Here is a 22667-nt window from a genome sequence, read left to right as displayed (position 1 = left end):
GGGGTTTCGTACACCCCTAACGTAAATACTTACGTAGCCTATCATGGCAAGCAAACAACAACAAAAAAACACAGCGTACGCAAATGGCGGTGGCTACGGCGGCTGCCATTTGTGTTCCCTTTTTTTCACCGTTTTAGCCTACATAAATATTTACGTAAGCTATTACGGCGAAAAAAAGGAGAACGCAAATAGTGTAGTGGGCGCTATTTGCGTTCCTTCCCCCCCACCGTAATAGCTTACGTAAATATTTACGTAAGCTAAAACAGCGGAAAAAAAGGAACGCAAATGGTGCCCACTATGCTATTTGCGTTCCCCTTTTTTTTTGCTGTAATAGCTTACGTAAATATTTACGTAGGCTAAAACAGTGAAAAAAAGGGAATGCAAATGGCGGCAGCCGTAACCGCTGCCATTTGCGTACGCGTCCCCCCCCCCCAGAAGGCTGCCCAGTGGCCGGATGTCCAGCTGCAGGCGGCCCTGGCTGGTGGCTCCGCGGAATCTCCGTGAAGTGGAGCCAGCTGGATCAGGATTTTGGGGGGAGGTGCAGAGCGCCTCCCCCCACCGCGAATCACCCCATTGGAAAGGTAAGTGACTTTCGTACATCCCTAACAAGATCAGCCTTGGATGGCCTTCTCTCTGTCCCATCAGCCAGGACAACTAGGCTGGTGAGAATGAGGGAGACGGCCTTCTCTGTGGTGGCCCCCACTCTGTGGAACTCCCTCCCTAGGGAACTTCGCTATGCCCCTTCTTTAATGAGCTTCTGCCATGCACTGAAAACATGGTTATTCAGGCAGGCATTTAGGGTGGGTTAGGGTATTTTTAAATAATGTTTAATGTGTAATTTTACTGTTTTAAATTGTACTGTTGTACATCGCCCAGAGTGTCTGGGTGACTGGCCAGATGGGCAGTTAAGCAATTTAATAAATAAATAAATAAATAAATTTAATTTAAGAAATAAAAATTTCCTTCATTGCTTATTACATCTGGTAAGGAAGGGATGACTGGCAGGGTACAGGCGGTTAAGAGAGGGGGTGGTCCCAGACTTCTTGAAGGAGTTGGTAGTGCAACCACTCCTGAAAAAAAACCTTCTCTGGGTAGGTCAGTGGCTAACATGCCCTTCCTGGGCAAGGTGCTTAAGCAAGTGGTTGCCAATCAGCTTCAGGCACTCTTGGATGAAACTGATATCCTAGATCCATTTCAAAGATTAGATCAGTTTCTACTGGTAGATCTTCGGATGACTTGTAGATCAGCAAGGGTTTCTGACTTCCAACAACAGCAGCCATGCAAACGCTTGCCAACTAGTAAATAAGACAAAGAATATCCCACAAGCCTGAAGTCTCCCCTGCCCCCACTCTGCTTGAAAGCATCCTCTGTTTGAAGGGCTGTCCAGTCCAGTCCAGATTTAAAGATAAAAGATCATAAGACAGAAGAGCAGAGCCCTGGAAGTTTTCCATCAACAGTAAGCACCTGGACAGCAGACTGAGCAGGCACACAGACAGGTCACCTGGTCACAGGCTTGCCAACTATGGTGAGATGTATTTCTATTTAAATTATAGTTATTATTTGTAAATTTGCATCTATACCTATAAGTTAGCATATGCAAATTGTATGCAAATCTATCTTGGTGATGCATTTCCTCTTTTTGGTGGGTGGTGGTGCATAGGTGGCCACCCTATGTGTGAGTGAAAAAGATAAAATGAAGACAGTTCTACCTGAATCTCTTTCAGTGTTGGTATAATCCTAATGATGACATGGGGCCAGGGTAGACACCAGCCTCTGGATTTTTAACTATGATGGCAGACAGACAGAAAATGAGTTGTACTTTTAGTTACTGTTCTCTTGTAAACACAAAATAATTATTCCTCATTAATCTTGAGATATACAGTCAGCAGATGGTTAACAGTAGGTTCCTTATCAGCAAAGAGTGTTTACATGTCTGCTACCTACCCTGAGTTTCTGGGCAGCAGTCATTTAGCAAAGATTTATAGGTCTTTCCTTTGCTTCATGGAGTGCTGGGAGGGAATGGAGACTTGTTGTAAGTGGTGCATTGCAGTGAATGAGTAGCTTAAGGTATTCCTAGAGAAATCACAACTTTTTGATAGCTGCTCTGTATGAAAACCTTCTATAAAATGTCCAGAATGTGTGTCATAAACTGACTTAAGAAATCCAATAAAGTTGCAAGCTTTGGCAGGCTTCTAAGCTAGATTTATAGTCTACTGAAATATGGAATGTCCGTCATCCTTCTTTTTCTAATCTCCCCAATGAATTTTTTGCATGTGAAAGTTTATCATCCTCTTCATGCAAAAAAGAAAAATATGTGTTTTCCAAGCAACTCAATGTAAATGAAATGACATAAACTAATTTTGAATTGTTCTGAGCAATTTCATTTTCACTCAGTTTTGCATTCAAGATGGCTCTCTCAATTATTCCCCCTCTCTACCATATACATGTTCTGTATCTAACAGATTGTTTGCATTGCTACCTTGCTATGCATCATTTTGCTTGATTTAATGTCGTTTTCCCTTGCATTTTACCTGCAGTTTCTGCATGGAGACAGTTGGGAATCAGTACAATCCCAGAGTTTCCATGCTTACAACCTTGCTGGATTGAAGAATGGTTGAATCATACCATTTTCTTGAAAATGCAACAAAATGCATGCTGATAGAAACCCCACATTAACACTGCAATACTATGCATGTCTACTCAGAAGTAAGCACCATGTATAGGACTGCAGTCTAAATCTGATATTCTACCACCAAGACTAGAAGTAGGCAACTTGCTGCCCTTCAGATGTTTTGGACCACAGATCCCATAAACCCCAGCCAGCATGACAGTGGTCAGAGCTTATGGGAGTAACCAGGTTGCCTATCCTTGGCCAAAATGGTCGCCCCATTTCCCTGTTACGTTCGCCCGGACGAGCATATTTCTTATTTAGTTAGTTATTTTCCTTTCCTCTTGCTTGGTCAGTGCATAACTGTGGAACTCTGGTGTGGGTGCACACCCACATGCACACATATCATGCACACATATTCCTAAGGGGTTGGCAAATGAATGAATATTTCCATCCCTGCCAAAATAGCAAGGTCTGGTATAACCAAACATAGACACTAGGAAAAAAGTTTTAAAAATCCGTATTGAATAATGGGACAGAGCAGAACATGCAAAGTGTTATAAGCGCACAGAAGAAAACTTGGGTATCTTGCAGTGTAGACATTACCTGGAGATCAGCAGAAATGAAGAAATCAGCTGCACTGTGCAATACAGTAAAGTTCTAGCACCTCAGGTGAAGGTTCTGTGCGTGTGGAGCATTCTCCGGCATGAAAAAGAACAGGTGCCTGCTGCTTGTGCAGAGCTCTGGGTGTGCATCGGAGCTTTGGGCTGCAGGTAGTGAGAAACAGGTCTATGAACAGGTCTTTCAGCCGTGGTAGCTAGATGGAAGCTCCATGTTCAGAGGTAGCATTCTAGGTACCGGGGACAAACCATAGGGACTGGCTATCACTTCCATACCCTGTTGGGAGCTTTTGGAGGCATCTGGCAGGCCACTATTGGAGACAGAATGCTGGGCTAAAAAGATGACAGGCTTGCTAGAGGTTGGTGCATTTCCAATATATATGTGTGTGAACTTGGCAATGCTGAGTAGTCCTGTTGATTTCACATTATTCATGATTTACATCTCTTTCGGTGGGTCTACTCTGAGGATGACAGTCTGGATCTAAGCCATTTATATTTGTATATACACACACATACATACCATAGTCCAGGGGTAGGGAACCTGTGGTCCTCCAGACATTGCTGGACTTCAACTTCCATCAGCTCCAGTCAACATGGTCAATGGTCAGGGATGATGTACGTTGGAGTCCCACAGCATGATCAGAAAGATGGAGTCCAGCAACATCACCTCTGTCCATATTTTGCTATAAAACATGACACATTTACAGCAGAGATCCCATGCATTTGAGGCATTTATCATGTAGAATTTATCACAGTTGTTTATGGCTTTTTTAGGTGATATCATGACCCTCCAGTTTTGCTTCTGTGTCTGAAAAGCACTTTCTATGAGTATTTTTAGAGCAGGGAAAACTGTACTGAATTGTAAAAGGCAAAGAAACCACTTTTTTCACTTGTGCTATTCAGCTATTCTACAGTGCCACCTAGAGGTTATGTAGTGGAAAAGCAGGAAAGGAAATGCACCTTGTGTAGTGCTTGGATCTCAATTCTACGATGAAACCAAAAGTAGATACAGCAGGTTAACAGCCGATTAACAGCCTCGTGTAGAAAATCTCAATGAGGACAGAAAAAGGTGCTTAGTAGCCTTTAATACATTCCAAATTTGTTTGTTTGCTGCTCTTTGCTCCATAGAAAGACCGGAGGGTTCCCCCCCCCCTCCTCTGATGGCTTCTTCTTTTAAAATTTGGTAATTGAAAACCTATCTTGTTCTTACAGAATGGTTTTGCTGTTGTAAGGCCCCCAGGCCATCATGCTGAAGAGTCAACAGCCATGTAAGTACCAGGGAATATTGCCCATCTTGGAGTGCTAGGGTTACTGGCAATCACCTGCATTGTGCATGTCTCTGAGGAACTCTAATTGTTAGCAGATGACTGAAAAGGCTTTCGAGGTACTCCCAGAAGCAGATTTATGGTCTCAGAGATCATATAGCTTTTTAAAAACACATACACACACACACACACGCACGCACAAATGCCCCGAACATTATTTATAACTGTTTTCCTGACCGATGTGCTTTGTAAAATTTCTGTTCTTCTCTATTCCACAGGGGGTTCTGCTTTTTTAATTCGGTTGCAATTACTGCCAAATACTTGAGAGACAAGCTAAATATAGGCAAGATATTGATTGTAGATCTGGTATGTATTCTTGGCAAGCGCCATCATTTCAGTCCATATAGATAAAAGGTGGGGTGAGGGAGGAAGAAAAAGGGTTTTGTATTTTTCTTTTATATGTTAGCCTTTCTTGCCTTTAATACATAGAAGTAATAAAGGTGTGTGTTTTTCCTCTGAATTTGGGAACTCATTAAATCCAGGATGGCAGGACTGAAACCATAAACATGTATGTTTCACTTTAATGGCGTTAACTGCAATTTTAATGAGAAGAAGGCGCAGATCAGGGTGACTTTTATGGTCCTTAAATGAATTGATACTTCCACTATTAAAATGACCCAACAAGTACCCAAGTTTACTTTTCCCTATAGAATATAAATTTGAAATAGTTAAATTATGTGGCTTTGGTTTGGTAACCAGTTTGGCTTTCCTTCTTAAGTTGATAATAATAACTTGGCTAGTTATGTGACACGGACGTTCTTGAAGCAAATCAACAAGACCTGATTTTTTTTCTAAGAGGTTTCCAAATCTTCGATAAGCCGATACAGGATGTCTTTCATGCAGGGAAACCAATTTAATAGCAACAAAGAGTCAACCTCTGTGGATTAGATTTATCTTTTACTGCATACTAGAGTTTCAAACAAATGGTTGGTTCAAATGCAGTTGTCGTCTGGCACGTTGTCTGTACATTCTGCTGGTGAATAATGAATTGAGCTTTGCCTCCTTCTTAAGGACCAACTTCATACTCAGCCTTAAGGAGAAGCTGGAGGTTGATTTATGAGCACCATTTTTGTTTTGCCTACACTTCTGGAGGAGGTGTAATAAGTTGCCTGAAAAAGCATAGACAGGAAATGAACCCTGGCATCCAAACCTAACCTGTTACATCTGCGTTTAATTAATTTTTGCAGGTGATAAAAGATTTAAAGACAAAATAGGTTAAAGTTATTTTTTTTTGCTATGGACTTAATATTTTAAAACTTATTCATATCAGCACTCATAATTAAATCTCTTTGTGACGTCATGGCCTTAGTATTTAGCACTCCCCTCCCCCTCGCCCCAGTGGAATATGTATAGCAATAGTTAAAGATGGTGCAAGGGAACAAGGGCTAATGGTTTCGATCTGAACGTAATCATTCAGAATCATTTTCAGACATATTTAACCCTGTGATGCGAATGTACACAATTAAGTGGGGAAAATAATACAAATAGGTTTCTGCAGTGTTGGGCAATTGACAGGATGATCCTGTGGTCTTGCTATGCTTAGTAGCCTCTACAGCAGGACTAACTGCTATGGAGTGTTGATGTGATCCTATACTCAGCCAGCAGCAGATGCAATAGCACAATAATAGCTGCTGAAACAATAGCCAGTGTAGCAACACCGATAGACGTGTCCCCAGGAGCGACCTTGTCTTCATCCACCAGTCATGAGATTCCTCACCCCCAGTGCCCACATTAGCCAGGCAGAGGAAGCATCATTCAACACACAGCTACAGATGAACAGCCCCATGCTGTCACTCAGTAATACATACCATCCACACACAACACATAACCAGGCAACCATAGAGAAATTGCAGGATTCCCAATAGTGTAGATTGACAGGGGGCAGGAGAGTTGCTACTGACACCTATAGGAACTAACTCCAGGATTCCTCCCGGGCAGGTGTTTGAATCCCATGGCATCACAAAGATGACAGCTTGTAAACAACCCCTCATTTGCCAGGCAAACAACTAGGGCCATGCAGAGAAGGAAAAAGTGCCACACCAGTCACATCAATGAGCCAGCTCTACAGACAAATGGGTAGGAGGCATGCATCAAGAGGCCATGGGTTCCCCAGCAGAAAGATTTGAATCCCACTGTAGGAACTCTGCTCCCACACAGGCACTACACTTCATGCAATATAGTTGTATAAGTGCCTGTGTGAGGGCCCCATTCACAAAGAAGAGCAGAAATTGCAAGAGGTAAATGAGAAAGAGCATTGGGAGCTACCTGGGAACTTAGTAGGAAAGAGAAGTGCAATGGGAGAGAAGAGATGTGGGTCCAAATCTTGCCAATTAAATGACTGCTAGAAAGCAAGACTTATCTTTTTAGACAATGATTTTGGATGCACTGGGTTAGAAGCAGAACTAGAATAATCCAGACCTGCCATCCACAGAGCAACTCCTTGCTTGCAGAGACACAGGAGCAGATGGAAAAGAGATTCATAATAGGGCAGGGACCAAGCCTTTGACACAGCCTCTTCTCCCATCAGCCCCATAGACAGCACCCAAGAAGTTCAGTCAGGGCTGGCCCAGACATTGTGGTGTCTGAGGCAGACCAGCAAAGGCCACCCAGGTGCCATTCATCCTGTCACCTTCTCCTCCTCCCATCCTCACCCCCATGCTCTGATAGTTCAGACATTGTGCCCCCCAGTGCCTCTGTCTTCCTCAGAGCAAGACAGTGAGGTGATCGGGCAACAGAGCCTTGAAGAGCCCTGAAGGAGCGTGGCTAGCTGCTTTGCAGCAGCAACAAATACTGATTAAAATTTAACAGTAAACTGTCAAATTTTAAACAGTTTTTACTGCCACAGCAAAGTGATGGTGACATGGGCACTTTTGGAGGTCAACGTGCCCCCTCCCATGCCTCACTCTGAGGAAGGACACTTCCTCAGAGTGAGGCATGGGTTCAGAGAACCCTGGCCATAGGATCACAGCCAGCTGCATTGCTGTCCTGGAAAGTACTGTTCAAAAAATTAAACAAAAAAGATTAAACAATTTTTGCAAGCACAGCAAAGTGGCAGCAGTGCTTCATGGTTGGCAGCATGCCCACGTGAACCCATGTGGACCCACGTCTCAGTAAAAAAATAAGATCTTTGTTTCAGCATCCTGAGACTCTCCTCTTCTCTTCACCAATCTATTTAGGATGCTCTCCAACTTTTTCACCTTTGTTTTTTTTAGCACACCCATGTGGCCAGCAAATGCGAAGGAGGGTGAGGTGGGACAGACTGGCAAGCGCTGCAATAAGCAGCACTGCGGGTAACAAGTAACAGCATACAGTGTGTGTGTGTGTGTGTGTGTGTGTATGCAAACCATCATCCCTCCCAATCTGCTGCCTGAGCCAAGAGTCTCACCTAGGCTCATGAAAGGGCCGATCCTGAGTGCAGTCACATAGAGTGGCACTAAGAGAGCCCAGTGTGGGACCGTAGTCCAATGAAACAGCATAAGCTCAGTACACAAGAGGTGTACTCAACTTATTTGCATTTGGGAATTTATGGCCAGTGGAGGCTTCCTCTTGGCAACCTGCATACTTATGATGTGTCCCGTGTGTGGGAGATGCTGCTATCATCTGTGAAGTAAGGGAGGGTTCTTAAGCTGGTACATGGTCTAGCTAGGTTGCAGGGGGGAGGGGAAGACACTGACCTGGCCCACACCACACACTAGCGTCACTGTGAGTTATTTAACCCATGATGAGTCATGGCATGTGCTGGGTGCCATTTTGAATATGCAACCCCTAATGGGGTTACACTGTGTCACTCAAACCCGACAATTGGGGGCTGTGAGAGGGTTAAACAACCCTCGCATAACCCTACAACAAACCAAGGATTATGAACCAGGCCACTGTGTGGCTATGGGTGTTTGAATACTCCTGGGGTGCTCATGATAAATGATGAATGTCATTTTGATGGTGGGGTATCTGTGGGGTAACTTGCAGCCTCATTTGCAGCCATGGGGTTGGGATTCCTGATATTTGTATCTGTGTCATGAACCAGGGTACCTGTAGGAGTTCTGAGAAGACTCATTTTGCTGCGAGTGTTGGCTACTTGACATTCATGCAGAATGCCCACTCGTGTGCTCTATGTTCTATAAGATGAAGACACAGTGATGTAATCCCCTGCCATCCACGTTGATATATAAGATCAGAATTTCCGGGCTGCTTCTTGTATACTCATGGTTGTGTGCCGTTACGTTATTGGCTGAAAAGTTAGTCTGAATTTTGTCCTCCAATTTGCAGCTGTGGACCTGAGAAGGAGAAGGTGAGGGCAGTAATCTGAGACAGCCTCAACTGCAGCATGTTTGTGTATGCTGATACCTGGCACATGTTTGTATCTGCATCCTGAGGCAGGATATCTACAAGCATCCCACCAGCATAATGGTATTGCTATCCTGGCGGTGTCATCTCCTTCCATCAGCATAGCTCATTTTTCCATCAGTAGAGGGGGATGTTGGAATGATCCTATCTCACCCAGTGGGTATAATCTGAATATAGAATCACTTGGTGGGATGTTAAATTTCATATTTGTCCTACAGCCCTAGTTGCAGGGGTGGTGAGATCTAGAAGCCACATAAACACCACAAACACAATCCCAGTCTGGATTAATTGTTTATCTAAAACCCTCTTCATGTATGAATCATGTGAAGGGACATCATTTATAGAAAGACCTGAGGTCACTAATTTCCTTGGCCCTGCTCAAAAGGTCCATGCATTAGGCCTGGACATCTTCTAGATCTTTACTCGCATAGGTCTTCCATGGCAGCTGAAATCTGAGCTTTGCTCTGCAGGGGTCCATGCCTGGTGCATGGATGTCAGAGGTGGGGCTGAGAAGCTGTGTGACCTTGGGGTGTGGCCAGCCATGTGGCCCCACAGTTCCTTTCTAAGTTTGATGCCCCTAATAAGGGTCATCCTTGGTTGTGTACTCAAATGATCAAATGCAGATTGGCACCCCCACTTTATCCATAAACATGCAACTCCACAATTCTCTTCTCTTTAGGACATCTCCCTCAGTAGGATTCAATGAAGAACATTTGTTCATCCTCCAGATCTCTCATTCTGTAAAAATATGGGCTGGAGGTCCAGGTCCAGAGCCAAAGGTGGAACAAATAGGGAATACTTCTTTTCCAGCACTGAGGATGACTTCAGAAAGGTATAATGAATTGTACAGCAGTGGGTAATTTGCATCCACGTACATGCAATTTCTGTACGTATTTTAACAAAGATGGCAGGTGCCAAGCTGCAGCTGGGTTTTTTGTTGCAATTTTTTAATTATTATTTCTGAAATCATTGCCAACAAATATAAAACATTTGAGTCAGCCTTGGAAACTCCTTATCTTCTAGATTTCGGATTATGAGCACTGAAAAATAAAATGAAGCCAGATTGTTTCAACTTGCTTCCCTCTTTCAGATCCTTTGGGGTGGGGAACCTCTCTCCTGCCAGATGTTGTTGCACTCCAGGTCCCATCAGCTCCACCCAAGATGGCCAGTGGTGTGGGATGATGAGAACTGTAGTCCAACAACATCTGGAGAGCCACAGGTTCTCCATTCCAGCTCAAGCTTTTACCATTCCTTTTAAAGATTTAAATTTGCAATCTAGAAGGAATGTTTTCATATAAAATTAAGCATGAAACATGAAAAAGCATGGGATCCTGAGGGTGACATAAGCATGAGTTCCTCATAGTCACCTAAACTATTGGAGTTCTAGTGACTATGACAATACTGATGATGTGTTACACTAATCCAGCTAATGAACATTATGTGACCTATTTGAACAATCACAGCAGAATAATTATGGCCCTGAAACAGCAAACTAATGTTAAATTAAGCATTTTGGTAAAAATGAATGGGAAGTGCATGGGAAGAAAGCATCTTCAAGTGGATTTACCATTATTCATGATGAGAGACCAAACATATAATTTCTCTAGGTCTGGTAAAAACCCACCCATGATGGCTTCTTGTTACTGTCAGGGTGGACACTGAGCCCATAGAATCCCAGAGTAGTTCTGATTCTGAGGAAGAGGAGCCACTCCTGGGAGAGGAGCGCGCTCATCTTTCCCAGGGCCAACAGCTGACAGAGATTCCTCCCACTGGCATTCCTAGCTTAGATAGCAGTCCTGGGAGTGACAGAGCATGGGAAGCAGACTTGCTGGATGTGCGATGCCGACGCAGGGAGTGGCGCCAAATGGAGGGCGCAGAAAGGAGGCGTAGTGCCCGGTTGGTGCGCAAACAATGGTTGCGCCCAGAGGATCCAAGGGAAAAGGGGACGGACTCTCCCTAGCCCATAAGTTCAGGGTCTGCCAGTGATTCCCTTTCAAACGGAGACCAACTGTTCCAACTTAGGGCATAGGTACTCTGCTGCTCATATCTAGTTGCTAACAGTAGAGTTGTTAAGTTGTAAAAGAGGAATAAAGCTTTGAAAGGAATCCCTTTGTCTGTGTCTGGACTTGGCTACTGGATTAGACTGAGAGAGGCCTCCAAGGAGCCCTTGACAGCTTGGTCCCCGTTCCTCTTTTTTTTCTCTCTCTCTTCTCCTATTTCCTTATGGAGGGTGCCGGGGACCCGGCGGTGCAAGCTCTAGCGCAAGAGAACCAGATGCTCCGTGATCAGATGGCTCAACTGACGGCTGCCGTGCAGAATCTACAGGCTGCGGTTCAACCCCCTCCACCCCTGATTCCCCCCCGCCGCAAGTGCCCGGTGGCTTTGCCAGAGACGTTTTCTGGTGAGAAAGGACTTTTTCAGATTTTCAGGGCCCAATCGGAGCTGTACATGCGTCTTCGGCCTGAGGATTTCCAGACGGAACAGGTTCGTGTGGGTTTCATCATTAACCTACTGTCAGGCATGGCAGTTAGATGGGCTTCAGGGCTCCTGCTCGCTAATGACCCCCTGCTTGGGGACTATCAAGGTTTCATGACAGCCATGGCCCGTTTTTTCGGTGACCCCCTGCACACGCAGACAGCTTCTCGGGAGATTCGCCACCTCCAGCAGGGCAAGGACTCAGTTTCCAGCTACGCTACAACCTTTTGCTTGCTGATGCAGGATTTACAGTGGAATGATGCCGTGCTAGTGGCTCAGTTTTTAGATGGTTTGAACGACGAGATCTTAGATGAGCTGGCATGCACGCCCAGCCCGCCTACTTTGGAGGACTTCATCCAGACCAGCCTTCAGAGAGATAGTCAGCTGGAGGGGCGCCGGCAGACCCGGCGGGGCGCCGGGGGCCAGGATTTCCCTCCTCCCATTCCCCCACGTTTCCTGCCCCCTCCCCCACCCCCCGCTCCAGCACTGGGGGTGGAGGAGACCCTGATGCAGCTGGGAGCTACCCGAGCCTCACTGCCGCCAGTGGCACGTTTCCTGCCCCCCACATTTTTCGATGTGGAAAGCTGGGGCATTTCGCCAAGACCTGCTGAGTTAAATCCACAGCTCCACTGCCTCCCCCTCCTCTCCTTCCCCCTCCTCTTCTTCCTCATCCCCAGGCCTGACTAGACTGCCCCCCCAAGCTTGTTGGGGGCCTCCAGTGTGGGGGTCAGTTCCCCACCGGGTGGGTGCCTTCCCCAACCCCCCTCCCATCTGCTGTTGCATGTTCACCTCTGCTCCTCCCAGTGGGGTGGGGTGGAGGCCCTAGCTTTAGTGGACTCAGGGGCTACGACCAGTTTCATGGATGAGACCTTCGCCCTCTTCCACAAGATTCCTACCCTGCCCCTTTCTGCCCCCTTGGCAGTGGAGACCATCGATGGGCGTCCTCTCTCTTCAGGCACGGTGACCTGTATTACAGTTCCGCTCACTCTGCGTGCCCAGTTCCATGTTGAGCAGATTCAGTTTCACTTAGCCAAGGTTCCCTTATACCCAATCGTGCTGGGTGTTCCTGGCTCTCTAAGCACAACCCTCAGATTTCTTGGGGGCTTCAGCAAGTGGAGTTTGCATCTCCCTACTGCCAGGAGCATTGCCTCCCGGAGGAGGCGCCAGTCCCAGCCCAGGCCTTAACCCTTTCCTCCCCCTCCTTGTCTGCTTCTGGCAGTCCTTCAGCTACCGTCATCCTCCCAGAGAAGTATGCAGCTTTTCGGGATGTGTTTGACAAGAAGGAGGCTGACCGACTTCCCCCCCACCGGCCTTTTGACTGTGCCATTAACCTCGTTCCGGAGACGACCATCCCCGCTGGCCGGCTGTATTTGATGTCAGAGCTGGAACTTGGAGCTCTGCGGGAGTTTTTGGACAAGAATCTAAAACGCAGCTTCATTCGCCTGTCTTCCTCCCCCGCCTGCGCTCCTACCTTCTTTGTGGCCAAGCGATCTGGAGAACTCCGCCCGGTGCACGATTTCAGAAATCTAAATTTGGTCTCCATCCCTGACAAGTACCCCCTCCCCCTCATACCTGAGATGCTGGAGCGCCTGGGGCGAGCCAAGATTTTCAAAGTTGGACCTGCGTAGCGCATACAATGTAATTCGCATCTGGGAGGGGGATGAGTGGAAGACCTCTTTCAGGACCCGGTACGGAGTGTATGAATACCTAGTGATGCCTTTGGGGCTCGCCTGCACCCCCCTTTTTCGCATTTTATGAATGCCATCTTCTGGCACTATTTGGACAGTTTCCTCATTGTTTATCACGATGATTTACTTATATTTTCTGAGGACCCCCACACCCATCAGTGTCATGTCTCCACCATCCTCCAGCACCTCCGCGAGAACCATCTTTATGCCAAGCTGGAGAAATGTGCATTTGACCTAACCTCTTTGGACTTTCTTGGCTACGTTATTTCGCCTGATGGTATCAGGATGGATCCTGCAAAGGTCCAGGCTGTCCTCTCCTGGCAGGCTCCATCCACCAAGAAGGATTTGCAACGTTTTCTGGGTTTTGCTAACTTTTACAGAAAGTTCCTGCCCAGTTTTGCTTGGCTGACTTCTCCTCTCAATGACCTCCTTAAGGGCAAGAAATCTCCTTTTCATTGGATGGCATCGGCCCAACAGGCTTTCGAGGAACTTAAGAAACTTTTCAGTTCTGAGCCGATCCTGTTACATCCCGACCTGAGGAAGCCTTTTGTAGTGCAGACCGATGTCTCTGACTTTGTGGTGGGGACGGTGCTTTTTCAGCCAGATTGGGAGGGCGGCGGGCTGCAACCCTGCGCCTACCACTCCAGGAAGCTGACCATGTCTGAGAGGAATTATACCATTTGGGAGAAGGAACTGTTGGCCATCAAGTCTGCTTTGGAGACCTTGCGTCATCTCCTGGAGGGGTCACAGCACCCAGTCGAAGTTAGAACCAACCATCGCAACCTCGAACATCTTCAGACAGCCCGTGCCTTAAACCAGTGGCAGATTAGGTTGTTGCTTTTTTTTTTCTCGGTTCCACCTTAAGATTTGCCATGTGAAAGCCTCTGACAACCTACAAGCGGATGCTCTTTCTCGTAAGCCTGACATCCAGCCAGGGAATTAGGAAAATCCCCCCCCTCTGATTCTTCCCCCCCAAGGCCTGGCGGCAGCTGCAGTGCCTCATTCTTGGGAGGAGCTCCTTCTCTCTGCACAGGCTCAGGATGCTTTTGTTCGCACAAAGGTGGAGGAACTAGGGCTAGCCTCTGCCCCCCCCACTCTACCCTCTTCTCTTTGCGAGGTGGCCTGCTTTACCATTCCGGCCGGGTCTATGTGCCTTCTAGACCCCTCCGCGAGAAGGTCCCCCATCAGTGCCATGACTCCCTCACAGCTGGGCATTTTGGCATCACCAAGACCCTGCATGGAGTGATGAGGGATTTTTGGTGGCCTCGTGTGTGTCGGGACGTCAAGTCCTATGTCGCCTCTTGCCCAACCTGCCAGCGGGCGAAGGCCCCCTCAGGCAAGCCCACAGGCTTGCTTCACCCCCTGCCTACCCCCTCAGGACCTTGGAAACTGCTCTCCCTTGATTTCATCACTGACTTGCCTCACTCACACGGTAAGACCACCATTCTGGTGGTGGTGGATTTGTTTTCTAAAATGGCCCATTTCATCCCCTGCTCTGGGTTGCCCACAGCCAGGGAGACTGCAGAGCTGTTCTTGGCGCATGTTTTCCACCTCCACGGATGGCCCGAGGGTCTCATTTCAGATAGGGCCCTCCAATTCACTGCCCATTTCTGGAGGGAGCTACTTACGTTGCTCCATGTGACGCTCTGTCTTTCCTCCGCTCACCATCCACAGACGGACGGTCAGACGGAGTGCACCAATGCGACTCTGGAGCAATATTTGCACTGTTATGTCAATTACCAGCAAGATGACTGGTTTTCCTTGCTGCCTGTCACAGAATTTGCTTATAACAATGCCTGCCATGCTTCCACCTGCCAAACTCCATTTTTTGCCAATTTTGGTTACCCAAGGCTTTTCCATCCACCTTAGCTCCCTCTTTGGTGCCAGAGGCCCATGACTTTTTAGAGGAGTTGCGAGCGGTACACCACCTCTTACAGGACTCCCTCAAGCAAGCCAAGACAGCCTACAAGGCCTCTGCGGACCGGCGGTGCCAGCCGGGTCCGTCTCTGCAACTGGGGGACTGGGTTTGGTTGTCCACCCAATACCTCCCCTCTCACTTGCCCTCAAGGAAGCTCGCGCCTCGCCGCATGGGGCCCTTCCAGATTACGACCCAGATTAATCCTGTTGCTTTTCGCCTGGCTCTCCCCCCTTCCATGAAGATCCATCCTGTTTTTCATGGGTCCTTGCTGTCCCCCCTGGTTTCTGGCGACCCTCATCACTCGGTTGGCTCCCCCCCGCCGCCAGTGCTAGTGGAGGGGGAGGAGGAGTTTGAGGTCACGGAGATTCTGGACTCCCGCCTTTCTCATGGCCACTTGCAATATCTGGTGGACTGGAAGGGGTACAGGCCTGATGAGCGATCCTGGGAACCCGCAGAAAATGTGCATGCTCCGTTGCTGCTGAGGCGCTTCCACCAGCTGTACCCCCACAAACCCGGGGCCCCAGGGGAGGAGCACGAGTGGGGGCCTCATGGATGAGGGGATGATGTCAGGGTGGACACTGAGCCCATAGAATCCCAGAGTAGTTCTGATTCTGAGGAAGAGGAGCCGCTCCTGGGAGAGGAGCGCGCTCATCTTTCCCAGGGCCAACAGCTGACAGAGATTCCTCCCACCGGCATTCCTAGCTTAGATAGCAGTCCTGGGAGTGACAGAGCACAGGAAGCAGACTTGCTGGACATGTGACGCCAACGCAGGGAGTGGCGCCAAATGGAGGGCGCAGAAAGGAGGCGTAGTGCCCGGTTGGCACGCAAACAATGGTTGTGCCCAGAGGATCCAAGGGAAAAGGGGAGGGACTCTCCCTAGCCCATAAGTTCAGGGTCTGCCAGTGATTCCCTTTCAAATGGGGACCAACTGTTCCAACTTAGGGCATAGGTACTCTGCTGCTCATATCTAGTTGCTAACAGTAGAGTTGTTAAGTTGTAAAAGAGGAATAAAGCTTTGAAAGGAATCCCTTTGTCTGTGTCTGGACTTGGCTACTGGATTAGACTGAGAGAGGCCTCCAAGGAGCCCTTGACAGTTACATGTGAACTGGGCCACTGAGTCAGACCATTAATTCATCTAAGCCTAGTAGGGTTGACACTGACTGGCACCGGCTCTCCATAGTTTCAGGCAGGAGTTTCTCCAGCCTTACTTGGAGGCACTGTTGATTGAAACCTGGGATCTTTTGTGTCAGGATGGAAACTGAGCCCAGAGAGCCTCAGAGCAGTTCGGATTCTGAGGAGGAACAGCTATCCGTGGGAGAGGGGCCAGCTCATCCCTCCCAGGCTTAGCACCTGGCAGAGATTCCTCCTGCCAGCATTCCTAAGATAAATAGCGACCCTGGCAGTGAGGGAATGCAGGAGGGGGGCTTCTTAGACACTTGACGCAGACGCAAAGAGCGACGAGCGATGGAGGGCACAGAAAGGAGGCGTAGTGCCCATTTGGCGCGCAAGCAACGGCTGCCTCCCATGGACCCAAGGGAAAGAGGGAGGATCTCTCTCTAGCCCATAAGTTCTGGGTCTTCAAGCGACTCTCTTTCAAACGGGGATCAACTGACTACTTGAAGCTTAGGCCACCCTGCTGTTCCTTGCTTTAGTCGCTGGTGATTAGCATCTGAAAGAGTCATTAAGTTGTAAAAGGATTAAAGCTTTGAAAAGAATTCCCTTTCATCTGTGTCTTGAGTTGGCTATTGGGATCTACTGGGAGAGGCCGCCAGGGCGCTCCTGACATTTTGCATGCAAAGCATGTGCTCTTTATGTCTCATTTGTAAGGGTGACAATGTCTGTTCTTCTATATACGCTGGAGACCAGGGGCCTCACTCATTACATAGGAAGCTGTCTTATACTGAGTCAGACCATTTGTTCATCTAAGCTATTGTTGATACTGACCGGCAGCAGCTCCCCATAGTTTTAGGCAGTTTTTCCAACCTTACTTGGAGGCATGGGGATCCAACCTGGGACCTTCTGTATGCCAAGCATGTGCTGTGTCCCTGAGCTGCATTCCCTCCCACATTGGCTCACATATGTTCAGGAGCAGCACTGTCCCTGGCATCTCACCAGCCTTGATTGTATGGTGCTTGATCCTCCCCCCAGCCAGCAACTGGCTGTCACAGCTGGTTAGCTCTTCCTGCCTGTGTGCATAGGAAATGCCTGCAGGAGCTAAAGGAATTGTTGTCGTATTTGAGAGAGCTTGTCACATAGGGTGGCACACACCACTCTGTCTCTCCTATTGCAAGTGCTAGCGTTTCCTGTACAAGCCCTCCCCACCTTCTTCCTTCTAGAGGAAGGACATCGTGGGTCAACAACTCACTGTTCAGAATGGTGCTTGTTATGTTCTAACACTACTTTTGATTGCCTTTGGATAACATTGGGTATGGAGCCCAAAGTTTTGGTCCATCCATGCCATATTATACATCAACGTTTTCCGCATTTATCTTGGTATACGGTACTGTGCCACAACTGTCAGCTATATTTCTGTTGAAGTAACCTATCCTGAGGCGAAGCATTACCTTCCTTTGACTATCAGCACTAGAACTTGCGGCTTATTGCTGATATATACCCTATTTTTAATCTCTGTAGTAGATGGGAGTAAATGTATACATATTTAAAATAATTTATTAGAAAATAATTACAACAATATTTGTTTCTATGGAAGAAATAGTGCCTGCGTTGTACAAAACATGTCTTCTCAGAAGTATGCCCACTGAGTTTAATGGAACCTACTCCCAGGTAAGTGAGTATAGGATTGCAGCCTTTCTAGCAATATTACAGAGAAATGACATAGAGCTCTTTTAGGAAAACAGCAGAGCTATTTTGAGTGACAGGAGGCCTGCTTAATGTAGATTTTGGGGTCCAGAGTGGAGAAACCTTGAAGGCTTGCTGTGATCATTTTGCATTGCGGTTTGCAGATAAAATTGCTTGCATCCATGCCGGCTTAGTTGCCACATTTTTTAACAGAGTCGGAGAAGGATGTAGCTAAGACACTGCTCCTATTGTTATGGTTCAGCTTGTGCATCCTGAGGACATGGATAAGCTTCTTGGAGGACTGAGGCCTACCCCCTGTATCCTAGTTTGTTTTGTTTTTTAAAGTCTGCCAGGGCAGGGCTGGGAGTCTGACTTTCAGAAGGAATACATGCTTCTTTCAGACAGGGAATGGTGCCTACCACCCTTAAGGAAGTGGTGGTTTGGCCTCTCCTGAAAACATCAAATTTAGACTCCTTAATTCGTGATAACTGTCACCCTGCATCTAACCTTCAATTTTTGAGCAAGGTTCTGGAGTGGGTTGTAGCCTCTCAAATCCAGGTAATCTTGGACTACCTGGATTCCAATCTGAATCCAGGCCTGGTTTTGGAACAGAAATGGCCTTGGTCAGCCTGAGGGATGAAAGACACAGAGAAAGTGTCACCCTGTTGTTTTAGTGAAATTTGTACACTGTCCTGAGATTTGGTAATGAAGGGCAGTATATAAATATTTTAGATAATAAAGAAATAACTCATTCTCCTAGATCTCTCAGCAGCTTTCGATACCACAGACCATTGTATCCCTCTGTGTTGCCTTGCTGGGTTTTTTTTAGGGGGCACAGTGTTATGGTGGCTCCAATCCTACCTGGCCTGCTGGTCTCAGAAGGTGGTGCTGGGGGATAGCTGTTCTACATCATGACCTTTGGCCTTTAGGGTACTACAAAATTCCATCTTGTCCCTCATGTTATTGCATTCAAGTAAATGCTGGGAGAAGTCATGAGACAGAGAGTCTGTGTCACCAACACCACAAAGCTCTACCTCTGTTTTCCACCTACTAATACCAGAGAGGCTGTGGAACTTGGAGGCAGTTTGGGACAGATGAGGGCAAATAAGCTGAAGTCCAGCTGCATACACCAAAATCTGGATCCAACCCAATGCATCTTTTGAAAAGGCAGCCAATACACAAGACATGTAATAAGATGACTTTATGAATTCTTTACTTGCACATCACTTTTAGTGTACTTGGAAAACGGATTCAGAAGTGCTGATCTGTTCCCGCTCTCCTGTCAACTTGCTTTTTGTAACATCTTGCCTGATGAAGAGATCTGAAGATCTCCAAGATTCTACATTTTTGTGACCTTTGAGTTGGCCAATTAAGATATTACATTAATATGGATGTTAGATATGTTATTGTCCCAGATCAGTGAATAGCCACCAATATAACTGGAATATGAAGAAGTATATAAGATAGCATACAGCCAGCCTCTGAAACTGAACATAGCCCTAAAATCATCACAATGGACCAAATCAATTTAGTATTCTGTGAACACAGAAAATAAAATCAAGTTACCATACTATTCCTTTCTTAATCTGTGATCATGGAATATTAAAAAAATCTGTCAAAATGAAGAACCAACTCTTACTTTCTAGTGTTCTATCAAAATACCTAAAACCCCTTTGGCCTTGTGTCAGAACAGCATATAGTGTCTTAGCATAGTTTGCATTTTTCAGCTATCCATATCATGATGCCATGACTGTTCTATTAAGAATGTATAGACTGTGTCAGCTATCTTGATAATATTGAAGAGAAACAATGAACCTGCCTGTATCAAACTCAGAACACAATAATGTCCAAACATCAAAGCAGGCATAGAATATCTTCAATGGCATGTCATCGAGATATTGAACAAATCTGCAGCCATGATTCAAAAATAAAATATAGCATAATTTGAATAGCCCTTCTGCAGTTCATTGGTGGATCTTGTCAAAATACAGGGGAACCTCCATGATGAGACAATATGAGATGGCAGATATGTAGGGATGTACGAAAGTCACTTACTTGTTCCCGGATTATGTTTATGGGGGGGGTGTTCCGTCCCTCCCCCCGGAATCCTCGATGGGGGGGAGGTGCTCCTTTCCTCCCCCCTGGAATCCTCCGCGGCCGGCTGTGCTCCGGAGCAGCCGGCCAGGCTAGGGCCGTCCGCAGCTGGATTTCTGGCCGTGGAGGGCTCTGGGTAAAACAAAAACAAAACTGCGTACGCAAATGGCGGCAGCTATGGCTGCCGTTATTTGCGTTCCTTATTTTTGCCCTCTTAATCTATGTAAATATTTACGTAGACTATGACGGCGAAAATAAAGGGGAATGCAAATAGCATAGCTGCCAACATTTGTGTACGTGGCTTTTGTTGTTTTTTTTAACCCACCCAGCCGTGATAGGCTACGTAAAGATTTACATAGCCTATCATGTTGTGTGTTTTTTTTTAAACCTAGCCATGATAGGCTACGTAAATCTTTACGTAGCCTATCACGTCTTTTTTTTTTTTTTACAAGAGTGGAAATGGCGGTGGCGGCAGCTGGTCAGAAGACCAGCTGCCGCAGCTGCCGCCGCCAGAGCCACTGCTGGAGCCGCCGCTGCCTGGAAGATCCACCCCAGGTGGGTCTCGTCCCAGGGGGGTCCGCGGGGGGGCGGGGGGGTGGCAGGCCATTCCGCCACAGATTTCAGGGGGCCAAATGCACTGGCATTCGGCCTCACCGAGATCCGTGGCGGAATTCTCTGCCATTCCTACAGATATGTCTCCAAATATATAGCAACAGAGGTTGACAGTACATGAATTCAGATGGATGAGGAGACCATGATACACATTTTGTCCATGACAGAAAGAATGATAAATCTTTTTTAGTTGGTCTAGTGAGCTTCAGTTTGCACAAGTGCAGAACATACACATGATTTACTATTCGCTGAACTAAAGAGGTGAAATTACACTGATGGATGACTTGAACCAGCATTTGCCCCCTGCTACTAAGATATTATCTCCCATCAAACACTTCCCATTAAAAATATTAGGTGATCAAACCAATGTAATGTTTTCAGACAATATACTCTAGTAGGTGACAACAGGAAAGCTTAATTGAGGGAAATCATGTCCCCTTCTTTGGGATTGTTTCATATCCTCTTGATAGTGCCCTGTTATATGGTACTTTGGCAAAGATCAGTTCTTCTCTGGTTGACAATTTTCCAGAAAATGGCATAATAATCTTTGGTGGTACGGCATTTATCAAAGATCTGCAAAATGTTCCTTCAGCATTTGGTGAGCTTAGATAGAATTTACTGACCAACAAAAAAGTTTGCAGCAAAGTATAAATGAGGCCATTTGGACTTTGCCATTGATCCATATCCAGAGATCAGCATAAACATGTGGAATGGTGCCACTGAGCAGGTGGTGGTTCCCAAGCTATTAAAATATTTGGAAAGAAGCAGAAAACCACAATTCAGTGGGGAAAGGTTCTTTCTGATGGTGAGAAGAAAGTTGGCCAGCTATAGTCTAGATGAATCTCACTCTCTGCATAGCACATAGCCTGTCATTACCATGTTGTGCATAAAGGTTCAGTCATAGTCAGAATTAAACTGTGACTATGAAGAACATGATATAAGTTTACTTTCTCACTGGTCCTTTTGTCTGAAATTGTCATCCTTTGTTCACTCATTTTTTATGGAAATCAGAGAATGTTGAGAAATAGTTGCATTACGTTTCCTTCCCTTTTTTTTTCAGTCTTGATTTGTAGCAATTAAAAATTAATAATTAAAAAGCAGTTACTACACCAGCATGTCTCATGTGGACAGGTAAAGCACTATTGAATTTTTTCAGGCTCCTGTGCCTTTGGGAATAGCCTGTTAATTGCTCAATGAAAAGCCTTTCTTAATTGCTCCTTATTGTCAGTTATTACTAGGGAAGGGTGGGGCAGCAAGGAAATTACAATATGTTTTCCTAACCCCAGTGTGTTGGATCTCCTGGTGCTGGGAGAACACTGAGAGCCCCGTATAACAGCAGGAGACATCCTTTTATTTGTCTGTCTGTCTGTCTGTCTCTGTCTGTCAATCATCTGTCTTTTGTATCTGTGTATTTTGAACTCGGTTACTAGCCACCAGTCAAACATCGACTGGATGCTATACTGATTGTATTTTCCCCATTTTTCTGCCCATTCTTATTTTGTTGGAAATTCCAATACATTTCCATGAAGCCATTTATTTATTTACTCACAATGATTTCTAACCTGCTTTAAGGCTAGAAACGTCTCAAGGCAGTGTAAAAACACTGTTTCCCCCATGGAAACAATGCAGTCAACCTTATTTTAAAATAAATTATTGCACATACTCAGGTGTTTGCTTTCACCTACACTGTATGTGGATAAAATGTGATACACATTGGTCACTACAAAGGACAGGAGTGGATGGTGGGCAGGTCAACAGTCTATGGCTAAGTGTAGCACAGTATGTGAGAGCAGGCTAGATGGGGGAAATCTGATATTTCTTACTGTATGTATTACAAAACATCCTGGTATCAGTTTGGAAGGGAAGGGGTTATATATCAATAGTACATATATAACAGGGGTGGGTAACTTCCGGGCGTCCAGAGGCCACTTCCCTGTTCTGTCACCCACCAGGGGCCACACCCCTCCATGCTGCTGCCACTGCACCATCAAATTTGCCACCAAAATTTAGTGGCATGGTGGCAAAAAAACAACAATTTCTCTTTACACTAAGGTGCACAGAGAGAGTGCACCATGTTTTAAAGAGAAATCACTGATTCAATGGCAAATTCAGCAGTGCAACAAGGGTGATGGTGGGGGGCACATGCGGCCGGCAGCCATGTGTTCCCAGTGCCTGATCAATAAG

General features: G+C 46.3%; 1 protein-coding gene across 1 annotated transcript in view; it reads left to right on the top strand.

Annotated features, from left to right (window-relative positions):
* Nucleotides 1-22667, top strand: part of LOC146344932 (histone deacetylase 9-like) — a 284959-nt gene that overhangs the window by 57640 nt on the left and 204652 nt on the right. Inside the window, exons 6-7 of the mRNA XM_084859825.1 lie at nt 4441-4496; nt 4772-4859. Of these exons, the coding sequence (XP_084715951.1) occupies nt 4441-4496; nt 4772-4859 (144 nt within the window). The remainder of the gene's footprint in view (nt 1-4440; nt 4497-4771; nt 4860-22667) is intronic.

Source organism: Heloderma suspectum, chromosome 5 (genome assembly GCF_057233095.1).
Source record: "Heloderma suspectum isolate Gila_16-S chromosome 5, 16-S_ref, whole genome shotgun sequence".
NCBI classification, from domain to species: domain Eukaryota; kingdom Metazoa; phylum Chordata; class Lepidosauria; order Squamata; family Helodermatidae; genus Heloderma; species Heloderma suspectum.
Note: the sequence above shows the minus strand (reverse complement) of the source record. Positions and strands in the feature narration are given on the sequence as shown.